Source organism: Asterias rubens, chromosome 6, assembly GCF_902459465.1.
Source record: "Asterias rubens chromosome 6, eAstRub1.3, whole genome shotgun sequence".
NCBI classification, from domain to species: domain Eukaryota; kingdom Metazoa; phylum Echinodermata; class Asteroidea; order Forcipulatida; family Asteriidae; genus Asterias; species Asterias rubens.
Genome location: NC_047067.1, coordinates 8,795,894 through 8,819,629, shown reverse-complemented (window position 1 = coordinate 8,819,629; position 23,736 = coordinate 8,795,894). Strand labels below are relative to the sequence as shown.

The 23,736-nt window shown below is 39.0% G+C and overlaps 1 protein-coding gene across 1 annotated transcript; it reads left to right on the top strand.

Annotated features, from left to right (window-relative positions):
* The first annotated feature begins 1,991 nt into the window (after positions 1 to 1,991).
* LOC117291589 lies at positions 1,992 to 23,336 on the top strand. Its single transcript, XM_033773404.1, has 2 exons — positions 1,992 to 2,132; positions 20,888 to 23,336. Exon 2 carries the CDS (start codon positions 21,083 to 21,085, stop codon positions 23,312 to 23,314), a length of 2,232 nt encoding a protein of 743 aa, XP_033629295.1. The 5' UTR covers positions 1,992 to 2,132; positions 20,888 to 21,082; the 3' UTR covers positions 23,315 to 23,336.
* The last annotated feature ends 400 nt before the right edge of the window (positions 23,337 to 23,736 follow it).

Sequence of the window (23,736 nt, the reverse complement as noted above, 5' to 3'; positions counted from 1 at the left end):
ACCAAGATTGTTTGGAGAATCTATTCTCGATTCTCAGAAGCAGGGGAGGGCATAGAGATAACCCCACAGCAAATGAGTTTAGAGCAGCTTTGAAACAAGTAATGTGTAGTAAAATGATGGCCCCTCTGGGAAATCAAAATTGCGAATCAGACAGTGATAGTTTTCTGGACTTGACAGCTTCTTTCAAATCACAGGGAAATTCTGGAACCTCTGAGGGGTCTACAGAAACAAATGATGACCATTTCAACCATATCTGTGATAACTTGGATAAAATGATAGACCAGCCTCAAAACAATGTAATAGTGTATGTGGCTGGTTATCTGGCCAAGCAGATACTTGCCTAGCATAAAAATTGTGAGACTTGTAAAAATGCATTGTTGAAAAATGCTGCATTCATGGAAGATCCATCTGAACTACTATTAAATTATAAGGCCTACTGTATTGAGGAATCGGATTTTGGTGGTTTAACTGTTCCTAGTGACAATTTTTCTGACTTTGTTGTTGTATGTGAGAAAGTGTTTGTCAAATGTTTTAATGATTATTTCCACATCAATGCCATCGGCAAAAGGATTGTAGAAAGAATCCATATTGGTTTGACCAATAATAACCTTCATCTTGATTTGTGCAGTAGTGAAAGGGTAACATCGTTCATCTCATTTTTTGTGAGATTTAGGTTGCATGCTGCAGTGAAGTTTTATAACAAGAGCTTGTTTAACAAGAAAGTTGTGGACAGTGAAAAGAAAGTGAAAAGGAAGAGTAGAAAGTTGGTAAAAATTTCTCATCTGTAATTCCTGTGGTCTGTAATCGACAATGACTGACAAGGCTAGTAGTGTGTGTGTGTGGGGGGGGGGGGGGGGGGGGGCAAGCGGGACAAATACATAATTTGGAGGGGGCTTTTTATGTATCAAACTATTCATTTGTTCATCTGTTCGATCTCATTTGGGATCAAGAAGGGTGCTGTTGATTAAAAGAAAGTAATAATGACTTAATATATTTATTATATATGTTAATTAAATTATATAAACATTAATTAAATTAATAATGAATAGGGTAGATGGCCTTAGCTTTCGATCCAATCCGGACCTTCTTCAGAGGCATAAGACAAGTAACATTAATTAAATTAATATATAATATAGTTATGTTACAAAGATTGGTAAAAAAGCGGAACAAAGACATAATTTGGAGTGGGCTGTTTAATGTAGCAAACCAACCCTACTCATCATTAAAATGTGATATTTGTATACCTACTAATTCATGTATTTATTGTTTACAAACAGAGTTGTGAATCTGGGTCGAATTGCATGGCTCTGCTTACTGCGTAGAAATCTGCATAAGCCCAGAGTCATGGATTTGGTCCCAGCTGGTCATTAATTGAACCTTGTTATTGTCTGTAGCAACTTGCAAGTGATTATTAAAAATGATTGATACACACTAGGATACAATGTCATACTTTTGCACTTTGTTGGTTTAATTAAAAGATCCAAGTATTCAGTATCCCCATTTTACCACATTTACTATGAAATTAAAAGCTTTTTCAAAACTACCTCAAATAATAGTGGTATAACGGTCAAAAATAAAATAAGATTAATTGGAATCAAAGATTACCACTTGTAGAAAATTGTGCAGAAAAACTCTATCGACCAAGAAACACTCTTTTAAATCCAAGAAACACCCTTTTAAATCCCTAAGAAACACCCTTTTGAATTCTTAAGAAAAAAACCTTTTAAATCCCTAATAAACACACTTTAAAATCCTTAAGAAACACCCTTTTAAATCCTTAAGAAACGCCCTTTTAAATCTAAGAAATCTTATTGTTTTAACGCAAATTGCCAACATTTGCCATGACCATCCTATTTATTTCTATGCTGCGCTGAACGTCGCCTGCTTCGTTTTACTTGCCCACCGAGTGATGGCGCCCTTCCCCACGTTCCAATTGTGCCGAGTCATCGCGTTACAACGGCTGCGTGTAAAACAGCGCTAGTGTCCTATCTTCAACTCGCCATCTTTGATTTGTATGGGACGAAATTTAGAGACAGAAATACTTGCAGTTCCCACAGTTCTATCAGCTCTAGTGTTGCCGTTTGTCTACAAATTGGAACCGGAGCGGGTTTGTTGGAACCCACGACTATCCGGTAAGTATACTCTACGGTATTTACTCTGAAAACATTGACGGGGTTAGGTTTTTAAAGCAAATTTGTATGCCCCAAATGTACTTGTTGTTGGCCAGTTCGGACTCATTCCCTATTCGTACATGTACGTTCATGTACATGTACAGTGTGACACGGTAGAGTGCAGCGTTCGGTTTGGTCCCACAAGCACAGCGGTTGAATGTCAGACAATCGTTTTATTAAATTATTTAACTACATCTGTGTTGATTATTAAGCACTGTAAAGTAAGCATATCCAAGTCTCCCCAAGTCTCATAAAATAAACAGTCCAAATGCCGATAAAGAAATCTGTTTCATACCAGAATGAAATATTAATGTGTTTTTTGTACCTGACTTGTCGAGCGAGTTGATTTTCTTTCTCAGAAGTGAGTTGACTTGCTTGACATGATGTGTGTGACATGTTTTTCGTTTTTAGTCACAATTTATTATTGACATGATATGGAATTGAGTGATTACTTGGTGATGATGGATTACACTTTGATGATTATTATGTTACATGATTTTACATGAATTATAATGAGTTGAATGTGGACTTTTTACAACCAATTGTACGTACTGCTGCTGCTGTACATGCTTGTTTTGGTGTTTTTTGCGGAAATGAATCTTAAAAAATAATGCTCAGTAACTGGGGGGATAACTTTCTGTATGGCGCCACCACCTTTTCGCTCATTTTTACAAAAAGGGATATCTCATTGAGGTAAATTAAATACTATATTATTTCATATTGAATGAAATAGTGGTGGTGCCATACGGAAACTTTTCCAACTGGGGCAATGTTCTTCTTTTTTTGAAGTGTTGACATTTTCGGTTGTAAAAGCCTCTCCAATAAACCATTGACTTTTAGTACCTAATATATAATAAGATGGGGAACAACTACTTCTAGCTAGAATTAGGGAACAACTCAAAAAAAAAACCAAAATCAAAACAACACTCAACAGCAAAATAGCTCAAAAACTGCCTACTGCACTGGCTTAAAAGACTAACATCAGGCATTTAAATGTTTTCAAAATTGAGTCAAAAGTGAGTTTAAGTCCACAAAAAATCGAAGAAACTGTCCATTACGATCGACCTCATGGAACACTTGGCATAGCCAAGAAGGACAAACAAGTTTAGAATATTAATTTTTGGTTTTTACCCATATACACCGATGTGTAGCACTGTATACTCAGTACTTTCCCCGAGTCCTGTGAAAAAAATCACAGGCATTTTACTCGGGTGGGATTCGAACCCACGACCTTTGCAATTCTAGAGCAGTGTCATACCAACTAGACCACCAAGATTGCCCGGTAGCTAGAGGCAGTACGAATCCTATGTTTTAGCAGCGGGTACTGCAAACGATTTAATAGATGTTATAGGTGTAATAGGTGTATATGGGTAAAAACCAAAAATTAATATTCTTTATCCCCGATGCAAATTTAACATCTATTAAGTTTAGAATAGGTACAGAGGAGGGCTACCAAGTTGGTGCCACAGTTGAAAAGCGTCCCCTACACAGAAAGACTTCAAGCCCTGACTTTATACACGCTAGAATAAAGACGACTAAGTTTTAAGAGGTGACCTTATCTAAAACTTTAAACTGCTCAAGGAATTGGAGAAAGTCAACAGCTAGAAACTACAGTACGGGGGGGCCACTCTCTTAAATTGTACCAGCCGAATCTCAACAAAATCATTGGGTGCAGAAGGAGCTTCTTTTCACAGCGAATCATTAAAGTCACCTGGAAGTGGTATTTTTTTTAAATAAAGCTTTTGTCGCTAAAATATGTGTTTTTATGTGAGGAATGTAAATAAAAAGTTAACTAAGGTTTAAAAATAATAGTTTTGATTGTATTTACAAATTTACGAGTAGGCCCCGACCCGAGAGGTCGCTGTTCGTGACGTAATTCAAGGCGCGATATTTGAAGAGAAAATTTGTAGTGAGGCCCCCGTACATTTCGTCTGGGAACATGGCACATCAAAATAAATTTAGACACGATTTTACACACATACGTACATTGAAACTTGAACATGTTGAACGCCTAGTGGTTTTTACAAAAGCTATTGCTGCTATTTTTATTAACTATGCGACTGTTTAGTGACCAAATGGGTTGTAAGATGTGGGTCTGCCTACGTATTATTATAGAAATACGGCCACGGAGCAGACTGCACACACGCACTATGGCTGCTGTATAATGTGCGGACGGTCACACAGGACCTGCACGCACGGTGAATCGCATGCGGTACCAACAAAAAATCGTGTCACTTGGCAAAAGCTAAAAACATACCCTCAAAGTTCAAACTTACCCGAATTCATAGAACTGCTTTAAAAGCACAAAACCTAGCTTAGCATCCATCAAAATGTTGATTACCAGAATAAGGTTACCAATCAAAATACCATTTCAAAAGCAATTCTCGACTGGTTTTCCTGCTGAATTGCACTTAGCATAAATGTGTTAAACATTAATTTATGATGAAATGTGTGTTTGACTTTTCTGTTCAAAGGTCAAAATTAAGCGTTGCAGAGCCAATTCCTCAAACAAGAGGAATTATTTTAGAATGGGAAATAGTCCATTAAAATTTCAAATAATTCCCTTAAAAAAACCAGTAGTAGCCCGATGTAGAAATGTTTCCGACCATCGTGCATTTAAATTAACCAGGTGGTATTTGCAATAGACCTTAGGATTGCAGGGATCAGTCTAAAATCCAATCAGCTCAGTCTCGGAACATTTGAAACTTTGCTTGGTGGAAATACGATAAAGTAAAGGTTTGCGATAGCACCATGTAATGATAATCTCTAAATGGGTTGGGGGTGTTTCAGTCTTGATGTTTTAGTCTTGATAATCAAACCGAAGAATACTGGTTGGTGCCTACTGCCAATATTACCAGACTGAATAGTAGGCTAGACTGCTTTAGGAGGTGAGGCAATTTTTGTTCAAATAAGAAACCATGTTTTTATGCCACAATTCCTAATCGGCTGCTTCAGCTTCCTGATCTTTAGAGTGCAGATTGCGCATAATTTGACCCAATTGGCAGATTGAGCTGCCGAGTGTTCAGAGTGCAAACTGGAGATGATTGGGCACGATTTTGCAAAATTCGCCATGCAAATCTCCAGCTTAATATTTTCTCTTTGGGTTTAAAGGGTCTATGTACTTTTTTCTAACACAACAAAACACAATGTCCACAGATTTACACTAAACTTACACAGTTTCAAGATTATGACAGAGGATGAAGGCCTTTTTATTTTTAAAATTTATTATTCTTTCAAAGGTGGCCGCAAGCATTTTAAATTGAACTGGCCACCTATTCTTCAGTTTAAAGTCACCACTTCTTAAAAGATAAAGTTGAATGAGAAATTCACAGAAAATGTGTATTTTTTTTAATAAAAAAATGTATAAAAAAGGATGTGGCCTCAACTGGTATTTTTTTTTTATTGTTTGGCCTTATTCCCGATTTTTTTTTTTTTTTTTTTTTTTTTTTTTTTTAATGAAGCGGTCTCTATTAATGACTAAATTGCTTCCGAGTTACAGTGTGCAAGTTCACATTTTTTTAATTTCAGAATATTGCAGCGGATTTGGTTCTTTAATCCCAGCTTGGTTCCACGATTATACATGTAAAGACTATTCTACCATAGGAGTGTCATGTGCTGGGAGTGTAAAATGCTCTCATTAGGACACCTTCCCCATGCATCAGTTACCATTGAAGACATTATGTGGTCTTAAACATGTTCCTGCTCATTTAATCCAGGAACGCACATTACCCTATTGTGTGGGAATTACTCTATGCAAATGCTCTTGGTCCCTCATTCATGGTGTCCCCATTGATCACAACTTGAGGTACACCTGATAGCATAATACAGATTGAATGGCAGGTTGTTCACTTTAAATGACAGTGGATGTCTTTCAGGCTTTGCTCTTTGGACCCAGTGAGTTGACCACACATCATTGTTGACAAGTTTTCTCCTCCCCCTTGTTGAAATGCAGTTTTGTACTGAATCAGAACTGTCCCTTTGAAATGAGTCACCCTTTGAATTAAATTAGAAAGCAAAACTTTGAGCAAAAGTCTTAGTGTGCCATTTAAGACTTCATTCATGGTCATACATTCATTGATGCCCATCAGCTTTCACTGTGCAGTCTTCTACCTAGTGGTCTGCTGGCAAAATGCAATGCAAGTGAATTACTTGATGACCATTCAAAATTCTGGCTCGGTCATTGCTTCCCAAAGATACAAACATGTGGACCACAACCAGAACCTGTGTGGAAGGGACAATTGAGTTGACCCCTTGCACGCACGTCACGCGCAGCGACTGTGCCGTGCTCACCATTTTGGTGGGCAATATGTTTACGTGTAAATGCTGCGTCGCCTAAAATCTGCACTTCAACGCACAGTGATATTGCCCACAGTATAGCGCATCAAAGATTATTCTGATGATGATGTCGGGTGAATAGGGTAAATAATATTATGGTTTCAAACTCGAACCCCAATTCCATACAATCGATTGTGTTGGAAAAGACAACTGAAACTAAGGTCAAAGAAAATTGGTGGACTAGTGAAACTACAAACTGACTTGCCCCAATGGCCAGTCCCAAATGTAAGGGCAAACCCTTAGTAAATGATAATATTGTTAGTAGTTCCTCTCCAAATTGTGCTTGACTTCCTTCAGATAATTCTAAACTTTAACATCTTAATTTAAGAAATCACACATTCATTAAAATAACCAGTTGGTGAATTAGCACATTATTCCTGGAAGATCTACTACCAAGTATTGATATTAAAAAAACCTTGTTTCCAACTACTTATTTCCAAATCTTGTAGCTTCCACTCTGACAAAAAAAAATGTCTTCTAGCCCTTTTCTCTCTCACCTACCTGGGTGGAGAGGTCAGCCTATTGGTTAACAGAGGCCTGCTGTGAATGCCACTCAACTCTCCCCAAGCCTCTTGAATGACTGTATAGACCATACAGACCAGCCCTTTGTCAGAAGGGATGGTGGTTTGACCTGTAGTGACCTATAAGTAGGTGTTTGTTGGATACCAGTCAGGATGGTTAAAAACAGGTGCAGACAGATTTATTATAATAAAAGGAATGATGTTCTTGTTGAGTATTTACTAAAACAACAATATTGTCATATTTTTCAGTGATGTTTAGATTTGTTGGGATAGTGAACTAAGTTTTGAATGCGTTGTGTGCAAAAGAACAAAAATACAGAATGTATAGTTTTAGTCTGAAGCTGTTTGACATGGATACTCCCTCACTTGGTCCAATCTCATTGAATTCATCTTGACTCTGGGCTCCTTTGGTTTATTACTCTTCCAGTATTGCTACTATGTGACACTAGCAAGAACAATGCCAAAGAAATATGGAAGAAAAAATTACCTGGGGTGGATTTCACAAAGGTAGTCCTAACTTAGGACTAGTCCTAGGCAATTTATCATTGAGAGGTCTAGGTTGTTTTCATTTTCACAATTCCAGGCTGTGTAGATAAAATGTCTTTCACCTCCAATCTGTACTTTATTTAAATTTTATAAATAAATTGTAATGACAGTTGAGACTACTTTTGAACAGATTTGGTGTTACCAATGTGATTCACAATATAGGCACCGCATGCATTGTGTGTGCAAATCTGGCATGTTTTGTGTAACATTTGTAATAGCCCAGTCAGCTGAGAATGACTTGAATATTATGCCCCAAATGGGGGCGGCTTTCGATGAGAATCGTACCGTGTATGTAGGCTAGGCCTCTGTCCTTACTCTATGGGCCTACATACATCGAACAATTCAAGGTGAGTTGGGAATTGGGGAGACAAGGGGTGACGTGTAGACCCAGTAACTGGGGCGCTGTACTCCTTTTTCCAAATTTTGACATTCTCGACCGAGAATGTCAAAATTTCAAAAGGAGTTAAAAAAAGGAGTTTGAACTTTGAAAGCGAAACAGGTCAACTCGTACCCAAGTCAACTCGTACCCAAAATTTTGTACCCAAGTCAACTCGTACCCAAGTCAACTCGTACCCAAGTCAACTCGTACCAAAGTCAACTCGTAACGTATAACGTACATTGTATGCCGAAACAGAGAATTCCCGTGCGGCGTGATTTTATAAGCGATAGGAAACGATGTTCTACTTGCTTCATAACATAATTTCGTTTTTAAAGGCAGTGGACACTATTATACTATACTATTGGTAATTACTCAAAATAATTATCATCATAAAACCTTTCTTGACTACGAGTAATGGAGAGAGGTTGATGGTATAAAACATTGTGAGAAACGGCTCCCTCTGAAGTGACGTAGTTTTCGAGAAAGTTTTCAAACAAAGGTATCCAGTGCCTTTAAGTCTGATTTTCACACGCATGGCCACAATACTACACTCCCTAAGGGCCTCACCGCCAACAAGCCATTTGGACTTACTCTGTGACTGTCTTTTGAAATATTTATTGCACTTGCCTGCCAGGCAATTTTTTGGAATTGTCTAAATACAAATTATACGATAATGTGAGCTTTGACGACCGAAAGTGCAACCATACTCACTGTATATTATAGAAAAAGGACATAAACTGTCGAGAGGATGGATCTAGGATACTTAAAGCCATTATACACTTTCGGCACAGAAAAAAAAAAATCCCAGATTTACAAATAACTTACAGGGTTTACAGAAGGTGATGGTGAAAGACTTCTCTTGAAATATTATTCCATGAAATGCTCTTGAAATATTATTCCATGAAATGCTTTACTTTTCGAGAAAACATTAAAACAACTATCAATTCTCGTTGTCGAGAATTACGGATTTAATATTTTAAACCCATGTCACAACACGGCAAAATGTGCGGAAACAAGGGTGGGTTTCCCTGCTATTTTCTCCCGACTCCGATGACCAATTGAGCCTAAATTTCCACAGGTTTGTTATTTTTTATATAAGTTGTGATACACGAAGTGTGGGCCTTTGGACCATACTGTTTACCGAAAGTGTCCAATGGCTTTAAAACTATTATTTTATTCCATTCAAACTTGGTTGTCTTGCTGTGTTGTCATTGTAAATTAGCAGAGTTCTTGTTTGTTGCGCCAGCATTTACAGACATGGCGCACTAGAAATGTTCAACATTGTAATTTTTTAGTTTATACACTAGACTCGCAAGTTTCAAAAGCATCTGTGTTGTCTCCTGAGACATTGACAATAATACTCTTAACTTTCTGCATGTTTATTTAAAGCCATTGGACACTTTGGGAACAGAGAAAAATTAATGTATATAGATTTACAAATAACTCAAAGGGTTTACAGAAGGTAATGGTTGAAGACTTCTCTTGAAATATTATTCCATAAAATGCTTTACTTTTTTGAAAAAACATCAAAACAATATCAATTCTCGATATCGAGAATTACAAATTTTTTTTAAACACATGTCATGACACGGCGAAAGGTGGGGAAACAAGAGTGGGTTTTCCAGTTATTTTCTCACGACTCCGATGACCCTAAATTTTCACCGGTTTGTTATTTTATAATTTTAGAAGTTGTGGTACACGAAGTGTGGGCCTTGGACAATACAGTTTACCGAAAGTGTCCAATGGCTTTGAAGATGTATTATTATACACATAATGAATGTTTATGAGTGCAATGGTGCGAATATGTTCATGAGTTGAAAGATGGAATGTTCTATTCAACGAGGCGGAGCCGAGTTGAATGGAACATTCCAGCTTTCAACGAATGAACATATTCGCACCATTGCACGAATGAAAAACATTCATTATTTGTTTTATATAACATCCAAGTAGAACTTTGTCATTTTGATTGAAAGAAACAACTTTCAAAACAAACAATTTCAACTGTAGAAGCCGAATGCTAGTAATTTTACAATGCCTTCTTGCAGTAACACCTGCTGCGTTACCAAAGACACGCGCACGCATTGATGTTTTTACTCAGCTTTTTCGTTCCATCCGAAAAGTACCATTGCACGCTGGCAGCGTGCCAGCGTGCAATGGTACTTTTCGGATGGAACGAAAAAGCACGGCGAGTGACTCAGCGTGCAATGGTACTTTTATTTGCTATCACGTGACGGACAATCCTCCAATCAAATGGCAAGGATCTGCTTGGGTGTTATATAAAACGGATTATTGATATAGCCTATATTACTATTTTTGTTCAAGAAATGTAAAATAAGGACTAATATTTTAGTAGTATTCAATAAAACCTTTTCCTTCATGCAAAAAAAACACAAATTCGCGCGGCGTACTCCGACCCAGAAAACTCAGTTTCGGCAAAAGCCGGTGACCCACGAACCATTCTAATCATACACAGTGTGTGACGTCACACCACGTACCAAAGCTCTCTTGTACACAGTCTGTCAGGTCGATCGTGTGCGTGCATTTTTATATATATACTGTACATGTACATTGAATGCGGAATAACATCGGACACTATAGGCTGCATTTTTTCGACACAAAAAACAGCGAAAATGTCCGATGGCAGCGAGTATTGGGAAATACAGTAAAGATGAGGAAAAGGCATTTCAGGAAGGCCTTCAGAGAAAAGTGAGGGCTCTAGCGAGGAGGGGAGCTCACCGGACGAGAGAGAAGCCGAAGACGTTATACGAGTACATGTAGTTAACCAGCCCGGGGACGATGATTGTCAGGCCGAAGACGATAAGCCAAACCCTGATGATCGACGGCTAAAGACAGACTGGTAAGGCCACAAAACGTTTCATGAATTATACTGAATGATGCTTCGTTTGATCAGTTTATTTCTGCTGCCAAAAATAGTTGAAGGCTATCCTTGAATAAATTAAAACATGAACGAACATGATGGACAAGGTTTATTGTTTACCTCCGTTCACGTTATGTATGTGAACAACACATGCACTTAGTCAGTAGAAATGAGGGGAGGGGAAATTTTTTCTTGCATTTTATAAGTTATTGGCAAAATTTATACATTATCAATTTAAATTGATATTGTAGATGAGCTATGTTGTTGTTTTTCTCCACCAAGTAACTAACTGCGTGGTGGTTGACACATGTGCATCTACACAAATATCTCACAGCATTCATTACATATGTACATGTACATGTATGTAACTGTTACTTTGGATTGTGATTGCCTTCTGGCATGGGTATAGTTTTAAAGCAATTTAGGTACACACATACAATATCGACACTTCACCATGCAAACCACAAATCTGTTGTTAATAATTCTGTATGAATTCTTTTGTTAATAACTTTGTATGAATTCTTTTGTTTTATTTTACAGAAAATATTGCAATATTGAATATCAGCAAGTGGTGAGCTTAGGATTATCTTGGCCATTCAACCGCTGCCACTGACATCATGTTTGATGGCAGCAACTTGAAGGACGTTTCCAAACCCTCATGTACAGAACAGTGGAAGGATTTTCGTATCCACCAATGGATTAGGCAGCTTTGCTTTGGTTTATTTGTCTTCAGTCGTAACAATTTTCCTAGTTATAATGATCCGGAGGGAGTGACAAATAATTTTATAAGCCATAATAATTTATGCATACATGTACATGATGATGAGTACATCATGATGAGTATATCACTATATAACCAACACAATGAGGACCCATCAATTGAATGATGTTGTAGTAAGTGTGAACCACCATCACTTTCATCATCTATGTTTGACGGGCCTAATTCTGGCTCCAAAAATTTATCAGATAGCTGCAGTTCCAGTTCTGGCTCTTCAGAATCATCAACCTCTTACAACGAAACAAACGATTATGTCCCACCTAAACCTGAAGCTGCAAAGAAATCAAAACCTAGAAAATCTGAGCAACCAAAACGCCCGATACGCTTTCTTAACATCAATTGCCAGAGCGTCTGTGCCAAGCTTCCATTATTTCTTGCAACCATAGAAGCAGAAAATCCTGATGTGATAATCGGAAGCGAATCGTGGTTAAATGGAAACGTGAAAACTGGTGAAATTTCCTCCTCTCAGTTTCAAGTATTTCGCAAAGACAGGAGCACAGGAAAAGCCGGGGCGGTGTTTTTATCGCTGTTTGCTCATCATTAGTCGCCAAAGCAGAGCCAACGCTTGATGGTGATAGTAACTGTGAACTCGTTTCGTGCAGTATACATATAAAACAGACCAAACCAATCTATATTGGGGCCTTTTACAGGTCTCAAGATACCGATCCTGACTATATGGATGGCTTACAGTGTTCTTTGGATAAGCTACCGCAGCATGCAAATGTTTGGTTGATGGGTGATTTTAACCTACCAGCAGTAGATTGGACTAATAACACGTTCAAACATGGTGGAAGTTACCCACGTCCCAGTAAGAAAGTGATTGAGATAGCTGAAAGTAAGCATTACCACCAAGTTGTGAAGGAACCAACGCGTGAAAAAAATATTCTTGACCTTTGCTTTACCAGCATGCCAGGGCTTGTTCAAAAAGTTAGCATCCTCGCCGGTATAAGTGACCATCACATTGTCTCAGTCGAAACACTTATAAAGCCCTTCCGCAGCAGACCAATAAAGAGAAAAGTGTTCATGTTTCATAAAGCAGATGTAGACGGTTTGTCAGGGTCTCTCAACCAATTTAGTGAATCGCTCTCACAGGAAAAACTCAGCAAAAAATCTGTTGATGATCTGTGGACTGAATTCAAAGAAATCTTATCAGCAGCCATGGATAAGTATATTCCAAACAAAATGTCTTCCTCCAATTACAATCTTCCTTGGGTTGATGGCTCCATCAGGCGTGCCATAATAATGGACTTCAGCAAGGCTTTCGATGCTGTGCCACATCAAAGATTGTTAGCCAAGCTTCGCCACAGCGGTCTTTCAAAGTCTCTTGTCACATGGATGGGAAACTTTCTCACCAAACGAACACAACAAGTCATAATCGACGGAGTCAGCTCAGATAAAGTTCACGTTTCATCCGGTGTGCCCCAGGGCACTGTGCTCGGCCCAGCAATGTTTCTCTTATACCCAGCAACTATAAAATCTACAGTGCGTCTCCTGGCAGATGATTGTATAATGTATAAGGAAATCACTTCCTCCGAAGATGCAGCTGCTTTACAAGTAGACATCAATTCTCTTTATGTTTGGCAAAACCTCTGGCTCATGAAATTTAACCCCAATAAGTGCTTCGCAATGCATATTACTCACAAGAAAGCGCCCCGGGTTACCACCTACAAAATGGGTGATTCCGATCTCCAGGCACTTGAGGATCACACTTATCTGGGAGTATCTATAAACAACAAATTGTCATGGAACAACCACATCAATAAAACAGTCACCAAAGCTAACAAAACTCTGGGGTTTCTTCGTAGAAACTTCCACCACTGTCAACAGAGCGTCAAAGCTATGGCCTCTAAAACCCTTGTCAGACCACAGTTAGAATATTGTTCAACTATTTGGGACCCTTATCAACAAGTTTACATCAACGCTGTGGAAGCAATCCAGAACCGGGCAGCCAGATTTGTGAAGTGCAATTACAGCAGACATAACGGTGTTTCGGTAATGGTAAAAGATCTGGAATGGAAATCATTACAAGAAAGAAGGCTGACTGCCCGACTATCACTCCTGTACAAAGCTTCGCATAATCTGGCATCAATTGACCTCAGCAACTTCTACATCAACCCCGAGGGATCAAGACAAACTAGACAAACTTCTGCATTATCATTTAGACATTCTCAGCCAAACAAGAACTGTTATAAATACTCATTTTTGCCAAGAACAATAGCCCAATGGAATAGCCTACCATCTAACATCAGGGAGTCACCAACTATAGAAATCTTAAAGTCTAGAACCCAAAATAGCGATCTTCTTCAAATGACACGGGGGGCCCTTTCAGATTACTAAGCTGCTTTGCACCGTGACTGCGCCCTGTGCGAGATATCCAGTCTATTGGAGTTTGCACAGTAGCTAACAGATACAGATACAGATTTCATTTCGTGTCTTTCAGAGGGGTGGGTGGTTCAAATTGATTAATTAAATTTGAACCACCCAGCCCTCTGAAAGACACAAAATATAAATTACTATGGCTTATAAAATTAGGGATGTGGTTCAAATTGATTAATTTAGCACTTATGTGCAAAAAACTTGTCCCCTGTTGCCAACAATACACTATGATTAACAATGGTAACAACATTCAACTTGGTGAGCAGAAATATAAAAACAAAACAAAAAAACAGAAGCCTACATGTACACTTCCATAATAACGACAACACAAAAATGTATGTATTTACAAACAACAATAGTTTACCTTTGAGTTTAAAATATCAAAATTGAAAAAAAAATTGCCTAGTGATAGCGAAATCATCTGAACATTCCGTCTTCAAAAAAAGTTAACTATACAACCCTGTCAACGCCCCCCCCCCCTAAAAAAAAAACCTAAGCCATGTTATGTACCAAGTTAGCTGTGGTTCTCTTTGCAAATTGTAAATTAAGTTGTACAGTAAAAGAATAAAATAAAATCATTGTGTACAGACCATGTCATTCTGTTTTTAAACAAAGTTGATTGTACTACCCTGGTTACCCCCCCCCCCCCCGCAAAAAAAAAACACAAAAAAAAAACACATCAATGTGTACAAGCTAGGGCCCAATTTCATGGATCTGCTTACTGTAAACAAAGAATCGGCACTTGCGGAAGCAGGGAATTCTGTGCTTACATCAAGCGTGTTTCACAGGTTACCAGCGAATTGGGGGTTTTTGCGGGTCATGGGTGCATACTCAGTTTATACCGGGCATTCTACGCTTACACAACTAGCGCAGAAATTTAGCGTTTGAACGTAAGCAGAGAACGGTGATCATATGCGCAGAATTTGGTGGTGAACAGAGCCATGAATTTGGACACAGGTCATTCCGTCTTCAAACAAAGTTGAGTTGAATCCACTACCTTTGAACCCCCCCCCCCAAAAAAAAAAAAAAAAAAGCTGCTGCATCCTTTTCCGGCTGGTGAAGGTTGATGTCAATGACGCGGGGTTACACATCAGCTGTGGATGGAGTTGTTTTCATGTCGTGTCACCCTGCTGACAATGACAATGAACCATTGTGCATGCATTCTTTGCATATCTGTTTAATGAAAAATAAAAAAACAAAACCAAATGATCGTTATGTGGGGCTTTTTGAAAATTTACTTGGCAGAAATACAATCTTGGAAGGTTTGGAGGGCTTGCAATTCAGCATAGACCAATATAAATACATGTCAGCAAGGCCAATTAACTGTTAACTGTAACAGTCAACTTTTTAAATGGATTAATATAGTGGTCACACATGGTTGAGCATGAACATGCCAGAAATGGTAAACCAGGGCGTAAACATGCCAAAAGCACTTGGGTGGCTACATGGATTCATCACTCAACAGAGTCAATACACTGTGTAGTTATTTTATGGTAGTCGGGTCAGATTCAGAGCATGCACATCATGTCATTTGACAACAAGATGATTGTTCCTTGCATGAAAAGGGTAGAGATTGTTTACTATTTTTCTTGTTACAATTACATGTACATGTATTGGGCCTGAATTAATAATGGAGATAGTTTCTCAGTAGTAGTCTCTTTTCTGTAATGCCACTTGATTCTTTTGCTGTTCCACGGCCACTTGCGACCAGGGCCACGGCAGAGGGACCCAGCCGTCGTCGTAGCATCCACGAGCAGCACTGGCTGGGGCCTGGTGGTAGAAGATCCCCCTGAATTCTTTCGATGTTTAGAGCTTTAAATTTCGGAATCGATCCAGGCTTCTTACACAAATTTTGAAACTTCTAATGCATCCACAAACAACCAAATAGTCGGCAGTATTTATAGCTGATACACTAGAAACAAAAAGCTTTGTAGCACACACGCACGCCTATAGTGTGGATGAAAACGCGTACACAACACACGGAGTAACATGGTGTAATCTTTGTTTACTCTCGTTGCTTCATGGGTAATACGTCACCATTTTTTGACCACGTTTCTGACGTTCGCTGGTTTACAAATCCGCTTGGATTTCAGTGTTGGTTTAATAGGCGGGAACTAGTACAGGGCGGGAAATTTCAAAATCGAAGAATCAAGGTCAAATTTTTTCGGTCAAATTGTAGCAAAATTATTTGGAGAAAAACATGACCACAACAATGAACTGATAGCTGAACACAACATAAACAAGTTCTGATAGTGATTTTAATGTAGGATTACCGTTAAAACTGATCTTTAATGCTTTTTTTTAATCAATCATTGTGCCACCGAAACTGGGTCGGGAGGGAATTGCACTGGAAAACAAAACTGATGGTGGAAAAGATAAACAAACAACATAAGTCACGTGATGAATGATGTTTTCTGTTATAATTTATAATAAACTGTCTCAAAGAAGCTTCAACTGAGATCGAGATACTTATTTTGTACTTAATTTCAATCCTACATTGTGTGACACGCCATGTAGGCCGTCTGCCCGTTATAGGCTCAGGTCATAACCTTTTGATTTCATTTAGAGCAAAAACACCTGTTCTCTACAGGCTCAACATAACAAATTATGACCTTTGTGCAATTTGCTTCTGTATGTTTTTAAGTCTGTTTTGTAAATTTAATGTTTGGTGTAAATTTTACTGATTGTTATTTGCTGTAACTTTTTAAAGGATTTTCGGTATTTGCTGTAACTTTTTAATGGATTTTTGGTGTAATTACGCATTTGATTGTTTTCGGATGGATTCATTTTTATCATTTTTGGTTTTTTACTGGAATTGTGATAAATTGTTATGCGCTCTAATCGGACAGGCTGGTCCTGGAGAGAGCGCAATAATAAGTTCAATAAATTATTATAAATTATAACAAATTGTATTGGAGAAGATGTTGATAATCCAAACAATAATTAAAAAAGACACCTTCTTAATTATTTGAGAATGACAGTAAGTTTATTTAAATTTGATGTAAGCCTACCACAACAGCGTGTCTAGACTGAACTTATACTAGTGTGTTTACCACATAAAGCAATCTCGTACATGTGGTTTGTGAAGTGCCCGAAAACAAGGTGTACTTTTACAATGTTGTTACATTGTCTATAGTCTTTATGCAAAGTATGATCTTGGCATAAAACTGTAAACAGGAGACTATAGAGGATGTGACCTGTGACATCACATGTTTAAAAAACAACCACAGAGCCTGGACTTCCTGCAGGTACGATTTGTACACAGCTCAATGGAAGAAATCATCAAATCTATTATTTTATGGAGATTGCACTGTCTAATTCTTATCAACTTTTGATATGATGAAAGGGGGCACATCTCAAAACTTGTCCAGCTTTTACTTTCACAACTTTTGGTTTTATGTGGAAATTATGAAACAAAATGTCAACTTTCCCATAGGACCAGTGTACATGTAGTATCTTGCCTGCCAGAATACTCAAAGAATGTACAAGGGTCACACTTATAAACAAAGTTCGCATGGTCTATAGGGTGCTACAGTTCACCAGAGTTGTTTGTTTTAAAACAGACGTGTTTAGAATTTAGAGTGTTTGCATTTTAAAAGAATCCCCAGTGGATAAGGAAACAATCACTATATAACTATAATGTGGAACATTATATACAGGGTTTTCACGCAAAATCTTGTTCCTAAAAGATTGAAGGGCGTACACTAAAGTGGAACAATCAGTGTTTTCAGGCAACGTATAATGGTTTGCGGTAACACCATAATGTGCATCTACTTAAATGCAGTGGACACTATTGGTAATTGTCCATGACTAGCCTTCACAGTTGGTGTATCTCAACGTAATATGCATAACATATGCATAACACAAACCTGTGAAAATTTGAGCTCAATCGGTCATCGAAGTTGCGAGATAATAATGAAAGAAAAAACACCCTTGTCACACGAAGTTGGGTGCGTTTAGATGGTTGATTTCGAAACCTCAAGTTCTAAACTTGAGGTCTGGAAATCAAATTCAAGGAAAATAACTTATTTCTCGAAAACTATGGCACTTCAGAGGGAGCCGTTTTTCACATTGTTTTATACCATCAAACTCTCCCCATTACTCGTCACCAAGAAAGGTTTAATGCTAATAATTATTTTGAGTAATTACCAATAGTGTCCACTGCCTTTAAGCTGGTTAGATTATATTATGTTCTGTTGCGAACTTGTCATGCTTTATATTCTTTCAAGCCATGTTAAATTTGTATAATACCGCCGAGTAGAATGTTTTTGAAATCGGGAGACTTCTCAGTTTTAAAAACAAATGTCTTGCTCACCATAATGGAAGGCTGGAAGGGTGAGAAATCGGCTGGGATACTGCTTTTGCTTTAAGTGGATAGAGGGAACTTCCAATCTCGTACTAACTTCACTTCCGCGGATTGAGTTTTTAATTTGTCTCTACAGTGTTTCTTTTAGAAGAGAGTAAAGCAATGTTTTTTATCTGGCGAGATTCCAGAACTCGATGTTTGAAATCATTAAAAACATAAAGATATTCAGTTTTCTCGTGGCTTCGATGACCCGGAGCTTAAGCTATGACATGTTTATTTCATCTAATGTCAGCCGTCGATTTCACAAAGAGTTAGGACTCGTCTTATAATGATTTAGGACGAGTAACTCGTCCTAACTTTGGATTAATCTTAAGGTCTGTATGCTACAGTGCAGGGTTGGGACTCGTCCTAAGTCCTAAGATTAGTCTTAAGTTAGGAAGAGTTTTGTGAAATCGACGGCAGGTCACATAAAGTTTGGATACTGCGTTGGATGTTGTCCACATGGGCTTGGGCCAAAGGGGTGACATTTTAAATTCCAGTCATGAAGCTCATCGATAATAAAAACAAAATGCCAGTGTCTATCCTCCAGCAGCCGATTTCACGAAAGTAGTGTATAACTTGCGTTATGAAAACAAGTTTATCAGTAAGAATATATGCTGCATAAATTTGCCTGCCTCGCCATCTCTCCAGTGAATTGCAGTATGCTGCCAATCCAGCCAGGAACACCGGGGTGAACCCATTCTGTTTTCAATGAGTGTACTGGGTTCTTTTACATGCGTTTACAAAACACATGGGACCAACAGCTTTAAGTCCCATCCGAAGGACAAAGCAATGGAGTAGTGACATGACTGGGATTTGATTTGATATTATATACTGATACATAATATAGACTATGTGAACATTTTTAACAACAAGTGTGCAGGCATGAGAATCTTCCGGTTTAAACCGGAATTCCGTTTTTTTTTTCTTTCAAAATTGTGGTCTCCGAGTTCGATGTGAATTTGCTATAAAATTCGGTGGGTAGGTTTTTGGGAGTATACATTTGGATTTCTCTAATCCCTCTTCTCTAGTCAGACAATGTAAGTTTACCCTTGTAATTGTTATTATCGCGGATCCCCACACGTCGTTCATGAAATACCGGCACCTAAACAATAAATTGCCGTCCAGCAGATGGCCCAATTTACGACTTGTTGTCTTCCTGGCATCGCGCATGCATGCAGCAGCAGCGACAGATGTATAAACTTGCCTCATTCCTTGCTTCGTTTATAGTGTTACGGTTCAATAATGTTTGCGTGTAATGCGCTTGCTGCTGCAGCAAAGATAACACGTGTGGAGACTTTTGAAAGTTTACTGAAAAAACAATGCACGTGTTTGTACCATAGTGTACTGTGTACTGTGTACAATGTACTGTGTACTGTGTAGGTTTGCACACGAACCAATGAGCGGCGCGGCACAAATCTGAGATCGCCGGCAGGCCATGGTAAACTGGTACCTGTTATTGCCTCACAACCAGCGAAAGATATATTGGAAACCAGCGAACACACTGTACGTCCGGATGACGTGCTTTCTTCATTGGTTCTATTTCTATGTTGGGGTCTAACCTCAACCTCGTTCCAGTTATACCCTATGCTGAATAACAACCTCTTTCACAAAAACACATCGCTCACTAAATATATAGGCCTATATATATTTTAAAATGTGCGTCGCCGACGGATCGTTAAAATCACAAACATTTAATTGCAAAAGAATTTCTTTTACACAATCGAATTTTAAATCAAGAACCTATAAAAATGGTTGTTGGTGAGAAAAAAAACATTTTCAAGGGCAGAAATAAGGGATAAGATCGTCAAAAAAATAAAAATATTATTACTATTATTTTTTTCCCCTTTCTTTTTCCGGAATTGTAACAAAATCGCAGGCGAACCCAAATTTTTTTGAACTGTTTGAGCTTTACATTCCTTATTTTCCCTTAAACCTATTATTAAAAAAAAAAAGGAAAAATCACACAAAAGTAGCTCACTTCTACCTGGAAAAATAGGTGTCAGAAATGCATCAGAGACCACCACAGAGCTTCTAAAATACCCAGAGCTCCCAGGGCCCTTAAGCGGGCCCTGGACCCCGGCCGTAAGGGACTTGCTTTGCACACAAAAATAATGGAATATTGACATTTCCAATCAACGGATTTTTTTCCTGTTTTTTTACAATCACCCATTCTCATGCCTGAGTGTGACCTTGTACATTCTTTGGGTATTCCAACAGTCAAGGTACATGTACTGCATTGGTCAAAATTTTATGGGAAAGTTGACGATTTGTGTCATAATTTTCACACAAATCCAACAGTTATGAAAGTAAAAGCTTGACAAGTTTTGAGATGTGCCCCCTTTCATCATACCAAAAGTTGAATTGGACAGTGAAATCTCCATAAAATAGATTTTATGATTTCTTCTAATGGGCTGTGTACAAATCGTGCCTGCAGGAAATCCAGGCTCTATGGCTCTTTTGTAAACATGTGATGTCACAGTTTGTCCCCATGGTACAAACCAACGACAGATGTTCTTGACTGTTAACTAATTGTTCTATTTTGTTCCTCTCTGTAGTTACCACCATGGCTTCAAACATTGAACCCGTCCACTCGTGTCATGCCCAGCTTGCATTGCCAAGGACCCGGTGGTAAAGCATCTTGACCCGTTGGTAACCCAGGATTTGAGTGTTACTGTGCATAGTTCAGGAGAGACGATATCCTTCAAAGAGGCAACAAAGACTTACCCTTGTTCCTCTCTGTAGTTACCATCATGGCTTCAAACATTAAACCCGACCTGTCTTTTGATTGCCCAGCTTGCATTGCTAAGGACCCTGAGGTAGAGCATCTTAAACCGTTGGATACCAAGGATTTGAGTGTTACTGTGCAAAGTTCAGGAAAGACGCTATCCTTCGAAGAGGCAACAAAGACTTACCTTCAAGACCACTACTCAGACTTATCTTGTAACACTTACCGGGTTCCTGCTGCTTTCTATTACTACAAATCGGGGAATCTCGACTTGAAAACAAACGATGAAGTATCAGAGGGCGAGGTCGCAAAGCGGTTCCAGAGAGAAGCTGTGGAGAAGGTGGTCCAACGGTTTTACTCGTGGGGCTGTAAGCATGGGGAAGGCATTCTTGTTCTCAGTGAGTATGATATGCGCAACTATCTAAAAGGTGTGAAAGCAGGCAGTAAGAAGCGGAAAACAATCAACGGCGAGCATGACGTCATGGTGATTAAGCTCAATACCGTAGTTACATTCGTTCAAGTCAAGAGCACCGGTGTCAAGAGTGACAAAATAACCAGCAAAGAGACAACCATGCATAGTCAGACACAAACTGCCTTCAAACAAGTTGCTAAAGATGAGAAAGCCTTCCGCGAGATGAATGCTGACCTAGACTTCATTTCAACGGTGCCCGTTGTTTGCTTTGTTGCACTGCCTAACATGACACGTGATCACTTAAGTGAAATTGGTATGTGTAACGATCACAAAGGACAAGTGCTGACAAGTGAAGATTTAGAGTCGCCAACAGAATTTAACAAGCGGGTCGGTAAATGTTTCAAGGCGGAGGAGAGTCTCGGCTTAGAGAACTACAAGGAATTGTGCGGGAGATACATTGGACTGGCGTCCCATGTACGGATTCGAACTCTACCAGACGCCATCGAGAAAACCAGTGCGAAGGTCGGGAAAATTCTGCTGACTCCTGAACAGAGAGAGATGATCAGTGTTGACAATCGACGCCAAGTCATCTTCGGAAATTACGGGACAGGAAAGTCTTTGATCTTAGCCAAAATGGCCGAGAAGATAGTTACAAGTGGCGAAGAATTGCAAGGAATAGTATTCGTTGTATCATGTACAAGTATAAATCTGGATCGTGCGTTTGAGGCGGAGTCGAGTGAACAGTCACGTTTCGGTTTCTTGCTTAGCTCTCCCAGTCATCTCGTGTCACATCTCCCGAACTTGTTCTCGAAGAAAATGTCACCTTTTATCAAGATCATGTCCATAGCTGATCTTGTCATCTACTGCTTCCCTGATACTGATCCGTACTCTGAACGTTTCAGCCCCGCATTGATGGCAAAGCTCACCCGAGGCGTCCTATCAAAGCACCCAAATGCTCATATCATGTGGGACGAGGTCCCATTTGTACTCACCCCGGACTGGACACTTCTTAAAGATCTTTGTAAGCAATACCCACGTACATTTGTCTGGGTATCCGCATCATTAGTAACGTACATTGGGAGGGATGCTTCGGACTTCAAAAAGTCTGTTGAGCATGAACTCAAACCAAACTTTAATGTAACATTGCTCAACAGGTGTATGCGAATGACGCGAAAGGGTTTTCAGCTTCACCAGGCCTTGAAGAGTCATTATTGGAACCCCACATTATGCCCATTTGCAAGGGGGAACGCAGTTGACGGGTCTGATCCTCAGTGGTACCCTCTACAGAAATGCTCCTGTGGAAACACCGACCTTCTGAGGTGCACATGTTTTGAAAGTCAATTTACCAATACACTGGAGCGTATATGGGGGCTTCTACTGAACATTGACCCATCACATGTTTCCTTCATCATTGGTGAAAGGAAAGACAACATTAACCGCTTTCTAAAGGATAGTGTGATCAAAGCGTGTCAAACATTACACATCCCAGTAGATGCTTTGCCAACATCTGATGATGATAACCACTCGACGCAAGAGACGTCAGAGGATGTCGCACCAGGGTCGACGTGCCGAATTATGGATAGTGTCAGCTGTAGAGGTTGCGAGAGTCCAGTTGTTATTATTGTCATTGAGGACGATTTGCGAATCGATTTTAGGGATCGCTATGGGTATGCGAGACGGGACCACTTACAAATGATGATCTCCCGCGCTCTTGACAAGATCTTCATCATCACTTTGCCACAGCAAGACATCGATACGCTTGTTGAGGATTACCCACCTAATTGCGAACCAAACTGTGCAGATCTATTGTCACAAAACTTAATCGTGAAGTGCAAGTTCTACTGACTCTTCCTTGTCAATGTCTCTGTCGTGCCTTAGTTCCTTTTTGACATTGTAATGAATTAGGCGCACGTAACAGAATTGGGGGCTTGTCCGGGAAAGAACTGAACAAAATTCAGTAAATTCCCGAGCCATTTTAAAATTCAGTGTTTCGATTTCACTTACAAATTTTAAGTGAACCAATTTCTCTGTTGTTTAACCAGCAATTATATCACGATGGCGGAGAAGTTTTCAATACAAGACTTCGTCGCTGACTTTGAAGAGAGTCCTTCGGAGGACAAAGTGTTTGGTTTAAAAAGGGCCGAGTTATTCGAGGTTGCCAAACATTACAACATTTCCGTAGCTGCTAGTATGAAAAAGGCTGACCTACGAGCAGTAATTTTGGAACATTTGGTTGATGTAGAAATTTTGGAAGAATCAATGGTTGA